Source organism: Lutra lutra, chromosome 3 (genome assembly GCF_902655055.1).
Source record: "Lutra lutra chromosome 3, mLutLut1.2, whole genome shotgun sequence".
Classification (NCBI taxonomy): Eukaryota; Metazoa; Chordata; class Mammalia; order Carnivora; family Mustelidae; genus Lutra; species Lutra lutra.
In genome coordinates this window covers 42947651-42970994 of record NC_062280.1, presented here as the reverse complement: position 1 = coordinate 42970994, position 23344 = coordinate 42947651, and the positions used below count along the sequence as shown (strand labels likewise).

At 53.8% G+C, this 23344-nt stretch overlaps 1 protein-coding gene across 5 annotated transcripts in view; it reads right to left on the bottom strand.

Annotated features, from left to right (window-relative positions):
• Positions 1–23047, bottom strand: part of AGAP1 (ArfGAP with GTPase domain, ankyrin repeat and PH domain 1) — a 520173-nt gene extending 497126 nt beyond the window's left edge. For 4 of the 5 annotated variants that reach the window (XM_047721458.1, XM_047721459.1, XM_047721460.1 and 1 more), the window contains exon 1: positions 22306–23047. In XM_047721458.1, coding sequence (XP_047577414.1) covers positions 22306–22468 — 163 coding nt within the window. In that variant the 5' untranslated portion in view covers positions 22469–23047. Of the gene's footprint in view, positions 1–5869; positions 6016–22305 lie in introns of all 5 variants that reach the window. The other variant, XM_047721462.1, reaches the window with a different exon arrangement.
• Between the last annotated feature and the right edge of the window lie 297 nt (positions 23048–23344).

Genomic DNA, 23344 nt, shown 5'->3' with positions numbered 1-23344 from the left:
CACAAGGGGACACAAGGAGAAGGTGTCTGTCCATAGGTCAAGAAGAGAGACCTCAGAAGAATCCAAACCAGCCACCACCTCAATCTCAGACTTCCAGCCTCTAGGACTGAGATAGTCAACGTCTGTTGCTCGGGCCGGCCAGTCTGCGACAGGACAGCCTGCAGACAGATCCAGACCCCAAGCCCTTCCCACACCCCACAGCAACCCCAGCCAGTCAGATCTCACCCCGCAGGATGCTGGATGCATCTGCCGGCAAGTGCCCATCACAGCACCTGCCTGGCCAACTGCTGGGTCAATTACACTAGAGGGCGAATCCCACCGTGGAGACCCAGCTGGTGGAAGGCCTCCCTGCTGAGTGCCCTCCCTCAGGCTGAGCGTCCACACTGCCGATCCCCAGTAGAGGTGAGCTGAAGTCTCCCAGGGGAGCCAAACGAATGCACACCTACCAGACAGACATCCATGCATGCCCAGATATGGCAGGAGGCCAGTTGGAAGAGGACCGGTCAGGGAGAGCCACAGCATAGGCCGTTCGCCCGGGTGCCAAGCACTCACACTCACATCCTCTGAAGAAAGCAGTTAGACACCGAGGCTCGGAATTAAAAAGACCGCCCCAAGGCACACAGCTAGAAAGCAGCAACAGCAGCATACTCCTGAGACCTGCCATTCGACCCTGCACAGACTGCCCCTCCACCAGCAGTTATGAGACAGGGAAGCAGAAAACAGCTTAAGGAAGGTTCAAACAACAGACTCCCGAGTTTGGGAGCTGAAAAGGGCACAGAGCATCTCTGGTTTGTGCGGGGAGCAGAGCACCACTCAGGAAAGGGCTTCCTTCCACGGGACATTCAGTGCTGCTCGGCATGCCCAGAAACAGGGGGGCCCTGAGGAACGGGAAGACATGCGGCAACAGCAGTGATGTCTAGAGAGGAAGGAAGCGTGGCCAAGTGTGCACCCATGGAAACTCCACGGTCGTCCCAAGCAGCAGCACAAACCATGCCCCATCACCTGTCACAGTCCATGGGACCCCTGGTCCACGAAGCCCACACGCAACCCAGCAACATCTCCCCACGTCCCGCAGGCACCTCCGCTCTCAAAAGTACCTCACTTCCACTAAGGCTTAAAAGGCGACGCGGTCCACCACATCTTCCCAGTTCCCTGTAGGTTTAATGTCTATCCTTCAGATGTGCAAGAAGTCACTCGAAATGTCTGAAGCCGCTGGTAAGTTTGCCTGTGATGTCCGTACATCTTAAAGATGAGCACCTGTGTCAGAAGTCACCAACGAACCCATCACATTCTCTTTTGAAGCCACAAAGTGTCCAGCTCAACAGAGCTTCTCAAACGGAAGTACAAGGAAGTGGTGGACTTCAGCAGAGACCTGAAACCACACTTGCAACGTGTGACTAGCATCTTGCCACTGACAGCCTGTGCCTATTCTCTTGGAGACAGCTTCCCCACAGGCCATCAGGGCCAGGCCCTCCTCTCTGCTACCATCCCTGTGGGGCTGTCACTCCAGGCAGCCAAGGGGTGGCCAATGCTCTCCAGGAACAGGAGGCCCGGGTGGTGGCCAAGAAGAAAACAGCAGTGTCTCCACGACACGGGACTTGTGCCTCCTCCCTGGACCCCATCGGTGGGCTTGGCTCAGTCCAGCCCCAGGGCTGGCTCGCCGGCTGACCTCCCACGTGGATGCGCCCCCACAGCCTTCTGGGAAATGCCACGTGTGCCTGCAGGACCTACAATGGGATTCTGATGTTTTCAACCACAGACCCGAACGGACTAACTTAGCATTCACCCCCCCGCCAAGATTAAAGAATAAGCAATTTCTATTCTAAAAAGCAAAGACTATCTGCTTAGGGCAAAGACTGCTGAAATTTAAGAACTTTTTTTTTAGTGTCCTAAATTCTGCGATTCTCAAAATGGCAGCCACGGCCACCTCAAATTCCTGGAGGCACCACCTCGCCGACTCATTACCATGACAAGGGCCTCTTTTCTGGGATAACCGGATGCCAGAACGTACATGTCACACAGCAGGCATGCACCTTGCTGCTACCCATGGACTCAGTCAAGGGAAAGGCCTCTGAGGTCCTTCTGTTGGCAGGCGGTCAGGCTGGAGCTCTCGCCACTCAGCAGGCCCTGGATGACCACAGGTCTAGGCCAGATGAGCACAACCCCAGAGCTCTCTGAGCCCACGCTGGGGAAGGACAGGTGATCCCACAATTAGACAAAGTGCACAGGCCACACACGGGCACTGGGGTCAGGAACCTTCTGAATGACCTCGGGGGAGCAGCGGCACAGGATCTGAGGGATGCAGGACATGGACAGCCAGGGAGTCTGAAGAGGATGGGGTGGCCCCCAGGGAACTGCTAAGGAGCAAGACCAGGCAGGCCTGTGGCAAAGGGCCCTGGGGGCTAAACAAAGTAACTCCTTTTTCTTTATCTACCCCATGACTTGCTCTCAGCAGGGTTAGGGATGAGGTCAAGGAATCTTGACTTCCTTCTGAAGACCCGCTGAACCATTAGAGGCTTTTAAGCAGGGCAGGGCCTGGCCAGATTTGTTTTGGAACCTATTTCTGGGTGAGCCAAGCTGTCAAACGCGAATTACCACAACAACATCCTTGGACATCCAGCACAGATGCACAGAAAAGCCGGCACGCACCGAGAGGAGACTTGATTGGACGGCCTGTGCTTAATCACAGGGAAAAGAGACCCACATTTGTCACACACACACGCACACCCACCATGCAGGGGAAAGCACATGTCGGGCTGACCATAAAACATCCCAGTAGAATCCCAGGGGGTGATCACACTGCCAAACCTGGGAAGCCTGTAAGGTCATTATTCGGTTGGAAGAGCCCGACATCGTCTAGAAGGCTGACCGTGGTGGGGCTGCACACTGTGGGAGCTTTTGGCTTTTTAAGGAAGAAAGGCCTGAAGACTGGCCCCTCCAGGATGGCACGTGAGTGAGATGGAGACGGCAAGGGGAGGGCTGATGGGCCAGCACACCGCAGGTCAACAGCACTCCCCCCCCACCGCCACCTGATGCAGCGACAGGAACATGGGGAGGGAGAAAACAACACCCCACACACCTCCAAACTACACGAGCTCTGACTGTATGGGGTGGGGAAAATGCCAGTAGCAAAGCCACATCTGGACTAGAGAAGCATCAACGGGCCCAGTAAACCGCAGACAACCAAACCCGATGGCAGCTGGCCAGAGGAGCGTCCCGAGCGGGACCAGGAGTGCCCACCTCGACCACCGTGGCCGACAAGTCCCTCAGCAGAGGGACCCAGGCCGGCGAGGACCCCTCACTCCTACTAACAGGATAGTACGTTCTTCTTAGAACATCCAAAAGCACTTCCTAACGTTCTCACTCATGTATGTTCATTTCCTGGAAAGGGAGGCAAAGGGCAGGCTCTCTGGCAGGCCCGGAAGTTTGTGGCTCTCCGGAGACATGGGAGCTGCTGAGCACGGCAGGCAGGACCTCCGTGAGGCCAGCAATGGCCCCGTCCGGAGGTCTGTTCTGCAGTGAGCACTACAGAAAGCAAGGCGGGAATTCAGAAGGACGTGTGTGGATTATATTCTTTTTCTATGTCCAGAAAACCACTTCTCATCCTCGGGATGTGCCTCCAAAAGTTAAAAAACAGACACCCAGGACCCCAGCTGAGATAATATCTGCCTCTCCGGTGTTCTGTTGATGTGGCGTCAGCGCAGGAAGTGATGTGGACACCCCGTCATCTCCCTCCCCACACTGAACGCGCCATGAGCACTTGCGTAAAACTCCGCAGGAGCAAATCCACTCTTTGAGGAAATCACACAGGGTTTTCTCCTCACCCCGTAAATAAAGGAATTAAGCTCTCCAGAAAGTGGAATTGTCAAAAAGACTTCCAAATAAAGGTTTCCAGGTTTACTCTTGGCCAGAGAACAAGTGAGTGATTTCCCTGAGCCAGGCAAAGGTTAATAATCAGAGAGGTTCATTAAGACTGTCCTGGGAAGGGGGGGGTGCCTGGGTGGCTCAGTGGGTTGAGCCTCTGCCTTCGGCTCTGGTCATGATTCAGGGTCCTGGGATCGAGCCCCACGTTGGGCTCTCTGCTGCTTTCTCCCTGGACCCCATCGGTGGGCTCTCTCTGCCTGCCTCTCTGCCTGCTTGTGATCTCTATCTGTTAAATAAATAAATTAAAAAAAAAAAAAAAAAAGACTGTCCTGGGCTCAGGCTGCCAGACACTTAGTCATAAAGAGCAGGGTGGAATTTGCCTACTCCAGCACTGGAGGCGGGATGGGAGAGAGACATCCCCACAGGGAGTCGGTTTCCTAGAAAACTCTGGGGAGAAGGAGCCAACAGAGGCTCCCATTTACTTCCCATTCCCCTGTCAGCCCTCCTCATTGAGAAGTCCTTGATCCCGGTGAGATCCCAGTGAGCACACAGGTACACACACCTGCGGCTGTCCCCTGAGAAAGGCATGTGCCAGGTAAGGCTTAGCGCAGGGCCCTGCATGCAGAGCAGAGGCTGGAGGGAACCACAGAGGGGTAGCAGGCCAGGCTGCAGGATGGCCACCAGATGCCAAAGTCGTGACAATTAAAAATTCCCCGAACACTGCAAAACTGCCCCATCCCCCCATTAAAAACCACCAATCTTGGCCAAACACTTGAAGTTACAGGCAGGGAAACCGAGGCCAGGGGTCACAAAGCAATGCAGAGGATGGAGGCCTGACTACCGATGTCTGCCTACCACCTTCTGCCCACCTCATCTCAGTGCCTGCGCCTCGTGCCGGCTGCGGAGGACCTGAAAGGCAGCTCTTGACATTACCCAGACGGTCCCAGAAGCACCCAGTATATAACCAGACATTACCCAGAAGCACCCAAATGGGTCTGGTTTTTACAAACACAACTGTGTGTAATCACAGCCTCTCTCCCTTGGGCATCTTCACCCGGTTCCCACTTCACCTCTACCCCGACCTCGGCCTCACCCCCACACCCCCCATTAGTACAAGACAGCTCACAGCCCATGACACACAGGTGGCACATGCTCTTTTTAGAAGACTTTATTTATTTATTAGAGAGAGAGAGCACAAGAGGAGGGAGCAGCAGGCAGAGAAGCAGGCTCGCTGCTGAGCCAGGAGCCCAATGCGCGACTTGATCCCAGGACCCTGGGATCATGACCTGAGCCAAAGGCAGACGCTTCACCAAATGAGCCCCCCAGGTGCCCTCCTCCTTCTGCAGGACAGGTGCCACCCCCAAGCCATCCCCGCCAGGAGCCTGCAGAGCCTCGGCCCCAAGCGGAGACTCTCACACTGCTGGCAGGAGCGAAAAACCAAACGGCTGACTTGGAAAAATTGGGCACCTCTCTAAAAGTCAGATACACACCCACCCCATGTCCCGGGCACCTCACTCCTAGGTATTTACCAAGAGAGCACATGGCCGCATGAAGAACCACATGCTCATGGCACTTTATCTGCACAAACCAAACCCATGAACATGGCAATCAGTGTCCATCGACAGGATTAACCATGGCAGAGCCACACAATAGAACATTAGTCAGCAGTGAAAAAGAACTCACTGCCAATACACCCAGCAAGCGGAATGAACCTCAGAATCACCACAGGAAGTGGGTGAAGCCAGAAAAGAAGGGGGCTTTGCTGCACTATTTCATTTCTATTAAATTCCAGAAAACACAAACTAACTCACAGTGACAGAAAGCACATCAGTGCAAGCAGATGGGGGGCAGCAGGAGGGCTGGAGAGAGAGCAAGAGCGCATGTGCATGGGCAGAGGACGACAGAAGCACAAGCAGATGCCCTGCTGAGCATGGGAGCCGCTTGGGGCTCAATCTCACCGCCCTGAGATCCTGACCTGAGCCAAAGTCAAGGGTGGAACACTTACCCAACTGAGCCACCCAGGCGCCCACCAGCTTTAACTTTAACAGGAACTGCCCACAGCATCCCCTCACACAACGGCACGGGCTGTGCGGACGGCGCAGACGGCATGGACGGTCCAGGTGGGAACTCCCAGTTAGCAGTACCGCAAGCCTGCAAACCATGACAACGCCAGTGAGGAAAAGGGGGGCCCTGAGCCTGCAGCCCCAGGCAGGGCACTGTAGTCAGCTCCCTGAGGTTGGCTCCCTGCACAGGACGGGGTCAGGACCAGAAAAGGTAAGAATCCAGACCATCACCAAAGGCTGACGGTAGGAATGCTGTGGCCAGAGCCCCGGACGGGAATCAGAGAACCCCATTCTGGAAAACCAACCACTGCACAACCTGGGAGAGTCTGCGCAGGCCCTCCAGCCCAGGCCCCGGTGGGAAAGAGGGGCCGTGCCCAGGACCCATCCAGCCCACACCTGTGCTGAAAAGTAAACCCTGTGCCAAGCTTCCCAAATGGAAAACTGGCTCCACTCCCCCATGAATGCAGCACCAGGAGAGCGCCTCGATTCGACCTCCAGGCTCAGTGCCTCACTTTGCGTGACCTCGGGCAAATCCCTTGATTCCCAGGGTATCAATTTCTCCCTATTATGCTAATTATAGCGCAGAGGAAAAGTAACTTCTATTTATATGTGTTAAAAATTAACTGCTTGCTAGCATCTCCATTATTAACATGTCACATAATTCGTGTGGCTTCGGTTTAAGAGCAATACTTCCAACCAACCCAGATTAAAGGTGCTGCAGACTTTCTGGACTTGGGTGCCTTTTCAATGGCACGCCATCTGGAAGTTGTCCCTGTCCCAGACCACAGATCTGCCACTGCAAGCAGCCAGCCTGCCACCGTGTCTCCTCTTTGTGCAACCAAAACCAGCACTCAGCGTCCCAGCATCACACCTCAGCGACACAGTCAACATGATCTGCAGCTTTGCTTTTCTTTAAAACTTTAGCGACAGGTAAAACACTGGGTGTGGGTATGAGCTTCCAATCACCAACTAGAACCTGCAGGCCTTGGTCTGATGGGAGAGGCTTCCTCTCTGTTTCACTAAAACATCATGACCGTGACTCCTGAGTCTGAACCCTAACTCTGCCAGCTCCCAAGTGTGGGTGGAGTCAGGCAAGGGTTCAAACCCTAGCTCTCAGGCTCCTGACCTGTCAAATGAGGGTCCTTCCACATCTGTCCTGGGGAAACCTACATAAAAGGACAGAAAGCATGTTTAAGCCCTCACCACAGGGTCCCATGCACAGCACACACTCAGGAAACAGCTGGAACAGTTATGGGTTGTACCAAGTGAAGAAAGGGAAGAAACTGGGAGGGAGGGTGTTCCTGAAATGTTTCGTAGAAATTTCTGGAATCTGGAGCAGGAGCAGCTGTCAGAGACGCCTCCAGGCAACAAACGGTGTCATTTACAAGGCAAACCTGCTGCCTGCCTGGCTGCAGGAGCAGAACTGTACCCCAGGCCCAAGGGGGACATCCCTGCACCAGCCTCTCCCTGGAGGTCTGCACGGCACAGGGCAATCTCAGGGAGCGGTTTCTGTCTTCTCCTCCTCAAAATGAACTCGTAGCTAAGTTCTGGGGTGGAACAACCTGGGAGGAGAGCGTGGAGGCCCCTGGGCCAGTTGGCTGCAGCACTGGGCCTGGAACACGGGAGCACTCCAAACCCGCCCAACAGATTCCCAGCAGCTGCTCCCTCTGGGGCTTTCCAGGTACAGAAGCTCAGCATGGAAAAGGTCACGACTGATCACCAACCAATTCCCCAAGGAAAGAGAGTCAGCCCAGCCCAAGTAGGACCTGGCTGCCTGGGGCTTTAGAGAGAAAGAACCAGCCAGGGGCTGTTCCAGCTCCAGCTTCCCTCGGGCTCAGGGAAAAGGCCAGAAGCTAGCCTGAGATCACAGTGCTCGTGGAGAAACCATCAGAAGACGGACTCTAGTCAACTCCATAAGCAGACGGCTGGGGTCTCGGTCTAACATGCCGTCCCTTCAGCCCCCTGCCCACCAGCCCCTGCCTCCCCATCTCTGCGGCGTGTGGAGGGAGGAGTGCAACACAGACGTGGGTCAGGGAAAACAAGCCTAAGCGTGAGGCCAACAGTAGTGGCCTGGAGGCTCGGTGGCCCTTCTCCTGAGGACGCAGCCTCTGACAGCCCCTCGTCAGGAGTGGTCCCAGCAGCATATTTTCAAAGAAACTCTTGGTCAAATAAACTCAGGTTTCTGATTACAATTCCTGTTTTTATGTCCAGAAAGCCCCAAAAGGCAATACCATAGTCATTGTAGTTCAAGTAATGTTTTTCAAATATTGGAACCCAAGCTCCAAAACCCCCGTATCTAACAGGAGTTATGTAACAAGAGCCAAGGTAACAGTAACCATGGAACATGGATCTTCCAAACACACGTTTCTGGAAAAGTTCACTGCAATTAGCTCTTACACAGTATCTTCCTACAGAATTCTTAGGCAGGGACTGTTTTCAGAAGCCACAGGTGGGTGCAGCAGGGTGAGGAACTGTTGTTCTCTGGCGTGAGAAGGTGCAGACCCCCCCCCCCCCGCCCATGCAGATTGTCCACGCATGTCTCCACTGCCCACCCTTCTGGGAACAAATCACGGCCAAGGCTGCTGGGCTGCTTTTGGGATAAAATGGGGGAAAGACATCCCTATGCGTCCACAAACACACACACCAGAGACAGAAAGAGAAGCGGGAGGGATGGCTGGGAGTCTGGAGGGGCAGATGGCCCTGGATCCCCGGCAAGCAGCATTTAAGATAAGGCCTCAGAAACAAGAGGCCTTTCATTACTCGGGGGAGCCAAGCTATAAGGAGAATTTGGGTTGCCCGTTACGGAAATGACCAGATGAACTGTACAGGCCAGTCTCTGGGGAACGTCATGATAACTCATGAATGAGGCTGGATCGCGCTTTCATAAACTGCTGGAAGGGCCAAAGCATCGTGTCCCACCGCAGAGGACATGTTCAAAAGCTAAGCTTTCCCACTTGGGGAGGGGGGTAGGGCGGGGAAGCTTTCCCACATTGTGAGAAAGGAAGGAGTGGGGAGAGAGGGAGCCACCAACCTTTTCTTCAGAAACTCAACCCCTCACTGAGTGACAAAGAGGTGACAACCGAGACACATTCTGCCATAAATTCCCCTTAGCTCAAAGCCTGCTTGCGCTGAAGACAGGACTGAGACCAAATGGAAATTAAAGCCTGAGCTCTGCTAGAGATTTTGGACACACAGACCCATTCAAACTGAAATCTGGCAAAGAAACAAAGGCAGGTCCCTGAGCAAAGATGCTGGAAGTCCTGGGAAGGGAAGAGGAGAGTCCGACCAGCCAGCAGAAGTGGGGCCCACCCGGAGAGGGCTCTGAGAGAGGATCCGGGAGGGAATCTGCTGACTCAGTAACCACCCCCCAGGCCTTCCGGTCCAGCCAGCTCTGGGCAGGATGCGGAGAGCACTGCAGGGAGCAGATGAGGAGGAGGCTGGGGACTCTACCAGCCCACTGTGAAGTCACTGCTGGCTCAAGGACAACCCGGAAGACATGCCCCATTTGGGTCCAGTCTGGAGAACAGGAATTTGGGGCTAATCAGGTTCTATAATTAACACTGTGATTAACACTGCAGAGACAAGAATCACACTGTAATTCAGCTCCCCATTCAGGGCCACGATGACTGCCATTCTGGAGGCTGCTCCCTCAAACTTGTGAACCAGCGAGGTGACTGAGAGCTTAATTAGACTTCTAGGATCTGCCTTAAAACCTGCCATATAAGTCATACACGTAACAGACGTGTTCATCACACTGGCTGCTTTCAACACATGCCCATTACCACGACAATGACACACCATCACCAGGTTAGACAGCTGCACACCTGCTGTTTACTGTCTCTGACTAAGTCTGGGGGACCAGAGTACTGCAGAGTGCTGGAGATTATCATCCACGAGGCTCTTCCGCACACGCCCTAACCCACGCTCAGGTGTTAGAAGGAAGCTTTCAAGAGATGCACCCACTTCGGTGCTACTTCTTCCATGGACCGCATGGTTACACACCACACACGCAGTATGTTTCCTTCCCTTGACTGGACACTGCTCTACTGAGTGGGATTTCACTCCGTGACTTTGTTGGGGGAGGAGAATTATGGATGAAACAATTCAACACAAGGCCCTAGGGCAATCTGGCCTCATCTGACCATCTCCTCCTCCCCCCACCCATCCCCACCTCTGCCAGACTTGGTCATTTTGGAGAATGAGGAGCAATGAAAGGGGCAGTTGTGGTGGTCACTTCAGAGACGGGGGGAACCCTGAGATCAAAGTTCAACCCCTTCTAAATTGAAGGACCAAAGGGACAAGTGTGTCCCAAGAATTCCATGGCAAGTCACGAGGCAGGAGCCTGTCTTGGATCCCCAAGCAAGAGGTATCTGTCTGCTAGAGGCCACACAGAGTCACCATGGCTGTCAGCCTCCACGACATCGTTCCCCTTCCAGGAAGCGATCACAATGTAACTTATTAAACAAGAAAATGCCTGTCTTCCATATCAACACATGGGCTACTCCTAAAACCAAAGTCCTCTGTGCCACCCCATCCCCAAAACTACCGAGGACCGAAGAGGGGCTGCCCTCCCAAACACACACCCTGAAATGGGGAATTCAAGTCAGAATTCAGTCCAAGTTTCCTTCTGGGTTCACATCTGAACTAAATCAACAGTAACACAACAGAATGCTGTCCTTCCAGATCCCAAATTAAACCAACTCCTCTGCAGAATGAGACCCCTCACAAGCGACCCACACTCAGCCCGTGCGTTGCCTCTCTCTGCCGGCACTGCACCTCGAACCAGGTGCCCTAACACCCTGACTAGCACCATTTCCAGTAATCCTTTGGATCACAAAATCGGATGAGCCTTGGAAAACTCTGAAATCTAGAGGAAATGCTAGATAACAATCCTCCGGCTGGATGGGAGATAAGCAGCACTAACGAGGAGAGAAAGAAGGCAAGGGGACGGACAGTCCCTTCTAAACATTCTTTCAACTCTTCTGTGTGTTTGACAATTTTCCTCACAAAACGCTGAGGAAAAGAAAGCCTCCTCAAGCTCAAGCTGTAGTTAATCTGCAAATTTTGTCTCTTAGTCACAAAACGCCTTGTTTGTATGACTCCCAGGCCCTAGACTAGTACACTGCTCCCTCCCTAAGCAGACCCAGAAGGGGGGTGCCTGAGACCCCACAGGTGGGTGAGGGCTCCATCCACTCAGATGCGCAGCTGCCTCTTACCACACTCTGCTCAACACAACACACCCCAGCATCAATGCCAGCAAGTGGAGGGGTGCCGATCTCCCCAGACGAGAGTACAGCTGTACCACTCTACGTCTTTTATCTCTAAGCAGGCAATCTGCAAAGCTCTGAGTGCACAGCAACCTGCATCCCGTCAGAAGGAGAAGGTGGAATTCTAGAAGAACACAGACTCTTAATTGGAACTCTGGAATTCTGAAGCACTTGCCGGACAAGTTGCCCTCCCAGCACCTCCAGGCCTCCCTTGGCATGGGGGCGGGCCAGGGGGGACAACAAACCACATGCCACTGCACATGATTTTAGCACCACTCGGGTGATGTCTCCTGGCCAGCTGGGAACCTAGGGAAAGAGTGCAGGGTTTGGGGAGTCTAAAGCGGGGGAGGGGGGAAGGAAAGAAAGGAAAAGAAAAAACCTGTAGATTCAGACTGTGGACGAAAAGAGACAAGTAACTCTTCTATTCCCCAGCATGAGATGACTAGAAAGGCAAACACAGACTGAGAAACCCCAGTAAAACTGAAATTTTCTAAGTGAAAAAATGGAAACTGACTTTTCTGCAGGAACACAGTGAGACATCTTTGGGCAAAGATGAGAGTTTTCCAAGGCCTCCTGATAGATGACAGGGTCCCCTGTCAACAACCCCCCATGACATTAGCTTTCTACCTTTTGGGGCTCAAACAAGGCATCCTCCAGGAGCTCCCGGGCCTCTTCACGGCACCCTCGATACCCCCCAGCTCACTACACACCTGGCCCAAAGCACAAACCTGTCCTGTTCACACCTGGCAAATGGCCCATTCACCTCTGTACTCCCAGCACCTGGCTCTATAAATCTATGAATTCAAGCCATTAAGTGGGAACTACACACACCTAATAGACCGGGACAGCCACAGACTTGGGTAGAGAGCCCAACGTAAAGATGTAAGTTCAGGTGTAGCCAGAGATGGATACATCAGTCAAGCATCCCGGGGTACGCCCTCGGCACTGCTCTGAAAAAGGCACAGCTGGCCGAGAGACTCTGGTCAGTCAAGCTAGACCTCAGGGGCCACCACAGTCCAGGGGCTGTGAGCAACAACTCAATCATGTAAGCCCCCACCTGGGGCAGATTCAGCTCCTGGACAGACGCACACCAGCCAGATCCGGAGGGACTCTCATCTGCACACCTCGGACACCCATTTAAAGGCTGCAGGGTAGGAAGAGGCCACAATACATCCCGGATGCCTGCCTGTTGGCCTGCTCCAGAGACAGGCTGATTCCCTGATCTACATATGCAAACCAGGTAACTGTGGCGCATGGCCAAGCACCCCCTGCCCAAACCCCAGGACATCCATAGTTGGAATCCCTTCAACAAACCTCAAAGATCAAACCTCAGTCTCTCATCTCCCCCACTCCATCCTGAGGCTCACAGGCCACACTGCTGGCCTGCACCTCCCTGACCATCCCCTGGGGCCTGTCTGTGCTCCCACCTTCCCCCATAACAGCCTGGATGATGGTCCCAGTTTTGAGCCCTCCCCACCAGTCCCCACGACTGCAGCCACCAACGCCCCCTCTAGCCTACAGGGCCACAGCTGAGCATCACAGTGCTCCCCTCCCCAAACGGAAATCCATAATCAATAGTTTCCTGTTCCCCAATAAAAGTGCTCCTGATCTGCTCTCTGGGAGAGCAGAGGCTCTTCTCCGTCACCCAGGACTCCTCGAGTCTCTGTATGCTGAGGATCCATCCTGTTACCCACTAGCTGGAAAGCCCTCCACTGCCTGAGTCCCACCCACCCTCCAGCTGGGTTAATCCCATTCCCTGCAAGGCAGCCCTGGCTCTCCCACGTAGCCTGGAACTGCTATGGCCCCTTATCTCAGTTTGTATTCCTGTGGCCTCCTGAGCTAGATCTAAGGTGTGCTGGCAGAAGGCCTCAGGTCCCGTACATCTGCCTGCCCTCCCCCACCCCAGATTTTTAAAACTGCCCTTTGCCCCACTGTAGGTGCTTCATAAAGCCTTGCTATTGATTCTCACACTAGCTACTTCCCATGCTAAGCAGGGACAATAAATGCGGCCCTCCCACCCCCATCCCTCAAAATAAACATTTACTTGTGTGAAGCCACTGGAGAAGCTCTCCCCCACGCACACACCCTCCCACCCTCATGAGCTCCCAGGTTTGGGCCCGGTCAGTAGTGTGGCCTTTGTTGAGAGGATGGGCAGCTCCAGATCACCACAGAAGGAACAAAGAAAATAACCCCTTGAGAGTAACAGAGTTGGCAACACTTAGCTTTTTTTCTTTCCTGTCTTGCAAATAATTGCTACAAACAACAGAAACTGAGGAGTGCTAATATGTAACTATAAGACCACAGAACAGCTTAGGCCCAGAGTTGAAAATGAGTTTCCTTTCAAGTGCCAACACAGATCCAAAGGTTACCTAACATCCAGGATGGGGGTGGTGAGATGGATTCTGGACTGGGCTGGGATCCTCCAGAATGAGTACCCCAGCTGATTACTGATTTGCCAAGAGCCAGGGAGAGCCCAAAGGGGCTCATGCCGGCCTCAGGGGAACTGTGCCATCCACATTTTAAAGGAAAGTACTTCCTGGTGAAGGATTTCACTCACACAGCTTCTCTTTACAGAGCTGTAATTATTCATCTAACAAGGATTTAACAGTACATAGAAAAATCCTAAAGTCTAAGACAGTGCCGGAAATTTATTAGCCACTTAAATATTTGTTTATGAACAAACAAAGCAGAGAATTAAAATCAAAGGCAGAAGGCAGTCCCTAAGCCCCATGAACTGAACATTGAACAGCAATGAAAGGTCTCTTCAGACTGGTGCTGCCTACCCACCAACAGTCTGGTTTCATGGTTGGTTGTGTCCACACAGGTAACACCACACAGCTCCCCACTCCTAGGTACCTGATAGGAACCAAAAGACCAGTACGAGAATGTTCTCAGCGGCGCTGTTCGTAGCAGCCAGAAACAGGAAACCATGCAAATGCCCCTCAATGGGAGAAAGCACCAATAAACCAAGGCAACCTCCTATAACTAAACTCATCCCAGAGCCCAGACGGGTCCTGGCTGTGCCGACTGCCTTGTCTGTTCATCTGAATGCCAGTGACACACACGTGCTCAGTCCGTGAAAACCTCCTCCCTGATGACTCGGGCATCTTTCTGTAATGATGCTCTAGGTGAAAAAAGAGCTCAGAAAAATTCAGGAGCTTGAAGTGGTCCCAGTCCCAGCAATCCCAAACTCAAAAGAGTAACACGTGGACAAGCAGAGACCCAGACGTGGTTGTTGAGCCTACAACTGAGACAACACTCTTGCTCGTCTGAAATCAGGCTTACCAGCCGGCACTAATGGCAGCCGGGTCAGAACGGGAGAGGGAACCATGCCTGACTGCAGCACCCCAGGTCCTCAAGAACCACCACGAAGGGTGGGTCGGCAGGCTTCAGCCAAGCGCCCTCCCTGGAAGAGAGGCCTGCTCTCCCCTCACGGAAAAGGACAACCGGAAACACAAACAGCTGAATCTCAGGGCCATCAGCTCTCTCCAAATCAACTTCGTTTTCATTACAGAAACCAGGAAGTAACCAGCTCACCTGCAACACCAAATCTTGCTGAAGGCCTCACGCAGAGGGCATGCTTCTGGTCTTGCACTTCAGAGGTAAAACTCTGCCAGGGACCTGAGGTGGGTCTTGTTTTGTCGCAGACATTGATTTAAAAAAAAAAAAAAAAATCCTAACTTCTTCCTTTCATCAATATTGTTATGTCCCTGTCAACTAAAACTCTTCGAACTCAAACTAAATTGACTTCCAAAAGACGCTCTTTTCCCTTGAAGACTATTATCTGGGAACATGGGAACAGTGGCTTCGGTGAGGCTGTGTCCTAAGCTGGAAATCAACATGGTTCTGTTTGCGGGAGCCTGTTGAATGTTGACATTTCTAAGACCAAACATAAATCAAACATGAACATGGCCGGTAATTATTTGAATTCTTCTCCCAGAACCATGAAAAGTGTTTCCCACCCTTAAAAAATGAAAAATAAAAAGCTGCTTCTAAACCACGATGCTAATGACAAGCAGACGGCATGAGCAGCTTTAAAGATGAGACAGTTGCTTGTGTAGAAACACTGTACAAATACTCCAACACTGCAGCCCAAAAAAAGACAATCCCCACCAAACAGCGGGAGAAGTGTGAAATTTGCAAATGAGGCCCTGGTTAAACAAAAACACCAATCTGTTCCCAGACAGCTCAGGGTGGCCACCTGTTCCGGGCTGGTGGCAAGTTCTGATTACCAGTGGAAGAAACAATATCTGAGGCCTGACAGCCCCCTCTTGGACCCGGGTCCCCACCCTGGAGCCTATATTTAGCCTGCTCTTTATGGAAAATGTTCCAACCTCGCACACAAACTATTTGGCTGGTTATTCAAAGGGTCCATTAACAACCTCTTCTGTGGGGGTGGCACTGTTCTCCTTCCCTCGAAACCCCCAGAGGCAACCAAGACACCACTTTCCGGCCTCTGGCAGTTGAGAGCAGGGGCCCAGGGAGGCTGGAGGGACTGGACCAGAACAACCCTGCTCCTGGGTGGGTCATCACTGCATCTTGGGAAAGTCACTTCACTCGCAGCCACTCCATAAAGAAAGAACCCACAATTCCTCTCAGCCCCCTCAGAAGCACAGAACTCCTGGAAGAGGGGCCCACGGCGGCACATACAAAGCCTTGCCCTCATCCCCAGTCCCAAAATAACAGATGCTGCAGAGACTGCGGTTTAATTTCTGCAGAGGGCCTCCCCCTCGGAGAGAGGCACTTAACAAAGGGAAGGAATTATGCAGCTAAGCACCAGATCAGAACTCCGAACCCTGGATTTTAAAAATAACTAAGCCTGATCCGCTTTGCCAAACTCAATCACTTAAGCAAAGGACTCAGAGGATCTGCAGCGTAGAGAAGGGGGGTGGGAGGTGGGGGAACGGGTTTGTTTGAATGTTGAGAAACACGAGACAAGACCAAATCAGTAGTTAAAACAAGCCAGAGCGAGACTCACAAACTATAAACACCTGCAGGGTACACAGGGGGTTAAAAAAAAAAAAAAGAAGGATGCAAACTAAGGGATTTTAGTCTTAACCAAATAAAAAGTCTGGTTTGGAAAAACAAAACAAAACAAACAAACAACAAAAAAAAAAACCCAGAGGTGGTAGTGACAGGGCCCCAGGATTTGTTGTGAAGGTTCCTTCAGCTGCTCGAGCAGCTTCTCGTCTCTGAGTCACGTCCTTCAGGCTCCCCATCAGCCCTCCCAGGCTGCTCATAACACGCAGCTCGCCTCCTTCACTGAAACGCTCTTCCAGCTCCACACTGGCGATAACAAAACGTTATCCTCTGAAGAATCACCCTGCCAAATGAAGTTTGACGAGCCCCTTCTAAATGCACAGGGGACTCAACGAAGCCGCAAAAATCTCCAGAAGACTGGAAGGAAAGCAAATGTCACAGCAGAGGGGCCTTAAAGCGGGAGCAGCTCCCTACAGGATGCCCCGATCATGTCCACCCCCATGTGACTGCCTCCCTCACAGGCACTCAGCATCATGGATGTAGCCTGAACAGTGACGTGAACCCGTTTGGACCTGGATTTAGATCCCTTCTCCGTGATGCCTAAGTTGTGAGGCCTTAACGAACTCCCCAGCGGCCGGCCCTCACCTGTCACCCTCACCTGTCACCTGCACGTAAGAATGCGTGCCCACGCCAAGAGAGGTCCTGCCCGCCGGAGCTCCTCCACCCACAGCAACACTTCTCAGAGAGTGGTCCCTGGACCAGCAGCTCTGGCAGCCTCTGGAAACTCGTTCCAAAAACACATTCTTGGGCCCCACTCCAGACCTACAGAGCTAGGAACTTGGGGGCTGGGGGCCAGCAGTCTGCTTCCCTCCATGTCAACCAACTGCACTTGAACTTGGGGAACCACGGCTCTCAGTGTTACAGTGAAGATACATCACGTCAGTCTTCTCTGCTGGAAAGTCACTCATACCCAACACAAAGGAACACCCTCACTGTGCAGAGCGCCTGGCGGAAAAGGGTTCTCAGATTCATCAAGCAGAGACTTCCCTTCCCCTACACCCGCTAAAGAAGCCTCATTTCCACCCCAAACACATGGTGTTTAGTTTCCACCCAGGCTGAAACCCATCAGATCCAAAAGGTGCCCAGCCCTAACATTTGTACCCTCCTGACAAGTTTCAAAACGCCCTCAACTTCTGCCAGGGGATAAACGCTATTTATATTACCAATGAGGAGCAAAGAGACTCAAACTCCAGAGAAAAGGTTAGTCCCTCCGGCAAGTGAGCCAGTCAACAAACAATTCCTGGGCCTCCTCCAAGGGCCAGACATGACACACTGAATCGCTGAGGACATTAAAAAAAAAAATGAACAGGACCTTATTTCTGCCCTCAGAAAGCTCCCAGTCCTGCAGGCTAGAGAGGAGCCGAAGGACACGGAGCGGGCAGGCCAAAATTGTGCCTGGGAGAGGTATGGGAAGATACTGCCATCAGCCAGGCCAGAAGGGACGTCTGAACTGTGGAGGAGCTGGACGCCAGGAAGGTATGAACTTTAACCTGGAAGCAAGGAACCGCCAACTGAGAATTATTTTGAAGGAAGAAAGTGCAACATTTATATCAATAACTAGAAGGCCCCATAACTGCACCCTCCGATTAAACCTGAAATATTACAAATGCAGGCGATACTGGCAAAGAAAATCGTGCTCATCCATGGCAGGAAGAAGGTGTTTGTTCCCTAGACACATACACACACGCAACAACCAGGTTGAATAATGTCCTATATGAAAACCAACTCTTACAAGCTCTTCCATGATGAGCAGCTTTACAGAGAAACAACATCCGCAGCTACCAGCAGCACCGTCAGACCCTTCCTGGCAGGGGAAAGGCAGGCTGTGCTGGGGACCGTGGCACTTCCAGCCTGCGGAGACTGTGAATGACCAGGAGCTCTGCTCTGGCTTGTAACGAGCTGCGGAGCCAGCACCCAGGTCAGTCCAGCCCGGGGCCAACTCTAACAAGTCTCCTCCATGTTCGGGACCTCAGCGGTGGCATCAAGATCCTGAGATCACCGCAGGATGAACTGAGACGATGCAGGGTAAGCACTTAGCACTCTGCTGTCCGCAGATGCTCCACAGTGCAGCTGGATCACGGGATTAAGTGGTCCCTTACCCCACCTTCCCAGGTCCCCTGCTACAGGGGCTCAGCCCAATCACCCCTCCTCCCCACCCCATCGAAGTGCCCTTTCCAGAGACGCCAGGCAGAGCTCTCCGGCTAAGGACTGTGACTGAGCTCTCCCGCCTCTCTCTCCAGGGGAAGCTGCACAAACCACCAGTGGGGCTGGCAGGGAGCCTGATGGGCCACCTGGGGGAGGGGGGTGGTGTGGAGGCCTGAAAGCTGGTTGGGGGCTCAGCCACCACCCCAGCAAGTGGGCCCTCTGTGCTGCTATTCCCACCACAGTGCGGCTACTGGCAAACTGAATTACACTGTGCAGTCGCAACAGAGACATGAGCCCTAAGAGAAGAGCAAGTTTATTTAACAAGAAAGGCAGCTGACTTCGTTTACCTCAGACCCATCCACCCCAGACAGATTTTTTAAAAGAGAATCAAAGGGGGGAACCCAGACAAGCTGTCCACACCAGAAGCAGCGGATCCTGCCCTTGTGTCTGGGTCTGGAGAACATCCATGCCACCCATCTACGTTTCAGAGCATGCCACACCCCTGTGGGACACCCCAGAAATCTGACCAAGACAATCTGAAAACAGCAGGCAATGCTTCCTTAGAATCCAGAGATTTAGGAGAAAAAAATAAATCTCTCAAAGTCTGAAATAAAAATTTGAAAAAAAAAAAAAAACAAAAAACTTTTTGACAAGTTATTATTTTAAAACAAAAACAAAATCACATTTACCATACCTGCAAACAGGGTCCACAGACCCATTCTTATTTGGGACTCTCAGTGAACTCTTTCAAATAAGATAAACACAATTTAGCCCATCACCAACAGATTTTCCAATCCAGACCCACTTAGAATCACTTTGAAATGAGTTTTGAAAAGATGTTGGCCAAACAAGGCCACTCCTCACACCAACAGTAAAAATTCTTGAAAACACCAAAAAATAGAAAAATTTTAAATAAATTATGGCAGAGCCAAATGCTGGATTATTATGCCAAAGTAAGAAATTATATCTCCAAAATTTTCTTTATCACTGAAAAGTGCTCACAATATGCTAACTGAGAAACTCTGTACATAGGAATCCAACTTTGTACATGTACTCACAGAAGCAGGGAAAGACGAGCTGGATAGCCTCTGAAATGCAGACTGTTTTCTGTTTGGTGGGACAAATGATTTTTAAACAACTATCTGCCCTGATGTGCACAGGCTTTCCTGATTGCAGATGGTTCTGTTTTAAAATTCAGAAAGACTTCTACTTGGCCGCTGTGTCATCCTGACTTGCAAGGTGCTAATGCTCTGGGCACGTGCCCACTTCCAGCCCTGGGCTCCTCCGAATGACGCCTGCAGTTTCTGGGCCCCACGGCCACACGCTTGGGTTCCATATGAGTGAATAACTCACACACTACACAATCACACAAAATTGCTTCTGCACAGTGTTCTTTTCATAGCAAAAATGTCCCCCGCCACAATCAAGCAATTTCCAAAACATCAACGGTACAGACATAAATCACAACCGTATCTTAAAATCAGCACAGAGGGAAAGGACATTTCATTATCATGGATGAACTTACCTTTCGTTGGAAGGGGCGGTGTAAGGTGCTTTGGGAGGTACAGATCTACACTCTATTCAAATGACCCTCTGCTTCAGAACAGACTTGGAATGACCTCAGTCAAATGTTCAGGAGGTCATTATCCCTCCCTGAACCGCCATCCTTTACGACAGGAAGATAGTGAATCTATCCCACATTCTCACAGGGCTGGTACAGACACCCAATGAGATGATGAATGCAAGAGTATTTCTGCTAAAGTTCTATACAAATGAAAGGAGATATCACTGCTGACAGTAAAGCAAAGAACAGAAACATATGAGAATGGTTCTTAAGCTTCATTAACAGCCACACACAACACAGACATTCCTTTTTCTAACAGAAAAATAATAGCATCATCAAAGTCCCAAATAGGATTCATATTCAGTGATTCTGAGTCTTATTAAAAATGACAAGGATTCCAGCCAAGAAAGAGCTTAACTTGTCACACAGTAAAGGCAGACATCAAGCTACCAAAAACCTTCATCTAGAAACCATATAACATCTTTTTTTAAGAGAGAAAGAAAAGAAAAGAAAAATGTAACCACAGCCTCTTGCTAGAAAGTCAGACTGCTTTGCTGGAAGTGCTGGAGACCCCAGAGCTGGGCTTCCGGAATGAGAAATGAGAACGAGGCGTCAAGAACCACACTCAGCAAGAGGTCCCTGCACGGCCACAAGGTGCTCTCAGCCAAGGCATCCAGCACTTGCCACTAGCTTTTCAAGTGTTTCATCAGACTTCTATGGATACAGCCAGAGAGCTGCAAAGAGACAAGGGAAACAGGCACAGCACCCCTTTCACTCTGACCACAACCAAGCCGGTGCCCAGGCCCTGGGGGAACCTTCATGCAACATCACGCGGCCATCAGCAGATGCGTGCAGCCCCCACGGCCTCCCACAGGTCTCGTCGGAGGTACACGGGGACTCTCCAGCTCTCAAGGAATCTGGAAGCATCTTAATTGCCAACAAGGCGGCCACATGCTCTGACAGCCAGGTCCCACACAGGATGAAGCACTGCTCGGATCCTCCCAGGGAACCAGAAGGTCCCCTGTGGATGCAGTTGGCCAATCGGCAGGCAGCCGGGCTGGGACGTGGTTCAAGTCCATGGCACTGCCAAATGCCAAGAGTATCAGCACCACAGCATCCATCCTCCCCATCTAAACTGGCCAAGTGTCAAACCAAGATGCTCTGGGGTTAGTAGTTCGGACTGCATGATGCCAAAGCAAAGCCTTCCTGTGGCCGATGCCGTCACAGATGGAGGGGAGCTGGGTGACTGCCTGTACCCACGCTTTTGGACAAACTCCTGCCAGGCCTTGGAACATTCTCAATGTTCCTCAACAGCGGCCCCAGTGGCGTCTGGTTAGGACAGTCCGTAGCATGGCCCACCCACAGGCCTTGTACCATCTCTGGTCAACAGAGAGGAAAAACTGCTGACTGAGTGTTGGCTGGGGTGGAACACCACAGCCCATACTGACATCCCACCTTGTCCCCGAAGCGGATCTCGGTGGGGCCAACTGGAAAGACCAAGGAGACAACCAGAAACCCACTAGCAGAGAGGTAAGAGCCACTCATAATCCCAAGAGAATACAGGCCCAAGAGAGGCGAACTCTGCAGCACCTCTCCAGCAGGGTCACAGCCTCGCTGGACAAGCTGGAAGGGGGTGGCCTCTGGCCTGTGAAAGTGAGACCCTGAGGCTGAGGGACCCCCTGTCCTCCTGGTAGGGAAGGCTCTACTTCTAATCTGGCCCCAGACTTTTGGTAGAAAACACACTAGGGAGACAAGCCTTTGCACAGAGGCAGGTGGACAGGCAAGAGGACATGACACAGCCTGCAGCCCCGGCTGGCTGTCTGCACGGGCTCCATAAAGCTGTCTCCACCGGGCTCCCTGAACTGGGCAAAGACGAGAAGGGGGCGGCCCTGCCCCGCCTAAGTACTCTGGTCTGGGCCCCCAACCCAGCAGCTGCACTTCCCAAAACCTCTTCAACATCTAGCAAGACGCCCAGCCCTGGCCCGGTAACCTGTCACGGGTCCGGTGGCACCAACCCCGCCAGCAGTCCCCGGGCATCCGCTCGGGTCAGTAGGGCGGCCCGGGACGCGGCAGCATCGAGCCACCTTCGCACAGGAGACACTCCACTGCCCATGATCAAATTAACGCTGCCCGCCCATCTTCCCCGGGAGAGCTGGCTGCGCCCTCGGCCTCCCCCTCCGCCGTCGCCCGGCCTTGCAGGACATGAAGCACCGCAAAGCTCCCTCCGCGGGGCAGCCGCGTGCCACGGCCCCGCGCGTGTGTACACACGCACGCACACACACGCGCGCGCGCGCACCCTGCCGCGCCGGGGGCGCCCGCTCCCCCGCGCTTTCCAGAAGCCCCGCGGCGGCCCGGCCCTCACCTTCGATGGCGATGACGTGCTCCCGGATCTGGTTCTGCAGCACCGGCTCCTCCACGCGCTCCAGCAGCTCGTAGATGGAGTAGATGTTGGGGTGGACCGACTCGAAGCGCTGGATCTCGGCCCGGATGGCAGCCGAGTTGGCCAGCTGCTGCTGGTAGTTCATGGTGCAGGCGCCGCGCCCGGAGCCGCGCGCCCCCCGCCGCCGCCGCCCCGCGCCCCGGGGCCCGCGGGCCGCCGAGCCCGGGGCGCCGCAGCCCCCGGGGAGCCGGGCCCGCCGGCGGCGGGCGGAGGAGGCGCGAGAAGAAAGGAGCGGGCGGAGCAGGCGCCGGGCCGGCCCGCGGACTCAGTTCATGGCCGGGACGCGCGGCCGGCGAGCGAGCGGGCCCCGGCGCCCCGGGTCAGCGGGCCCCCATGGAGCGCGCCGCGGCAGGCGCGGCCGGCCCCGGAGGAGGCTCGCTCGGGCGCCTTCCTGCGCCTCACCGCCTTCCACCCCTAGGCGCTGCCCCGCCGAGCAGCCATTAAAGCCAGGCAGCCGCCGCGCTCCGAGCGCCGGGGCCGAGGGCCGGCCCCCGGGCAGTGGCCGTGCCGCTCTGGGCGCCCGGCCGCGGCGTGGGTCCGCGCTCTGCGTGCTGCGCCGCCCGGCGCGCCGGGGCCCCCGAGCCGCGCCTGCCGTGCGCCGCCCGCCGAGCCGGGACCGAGCCGCAGGCGCCGCGCAAGCCGCGGAGCCCGCTCCGAGCGCCGCCCGCCGCCTGCCCGGCCGGCCCCCTCCCCGGCACGCAGGGCCCCGGCCCACGTCAGCCCCGCCTCCGCCCGCGCCCCGCCCGCCCGCGCGCTCACCGCCCTCCGGCCGCCGCAGCTGCGTCCTCCGCGGCGCTTCCCTGCGCGCCGGATCCCGGGGAATTGCGCCAGGCTCCGCCCGCGCCCGCCTCTGGGCTTCCTGGGACTTGTAGTCCGCGCCGCGTCGCGGCCCGCCCCGCCCGGGACCACGGGGAGGGGGCGCACGGCCCAGGTCAAGGCGCCGAGGGCGCGGGACAATCTC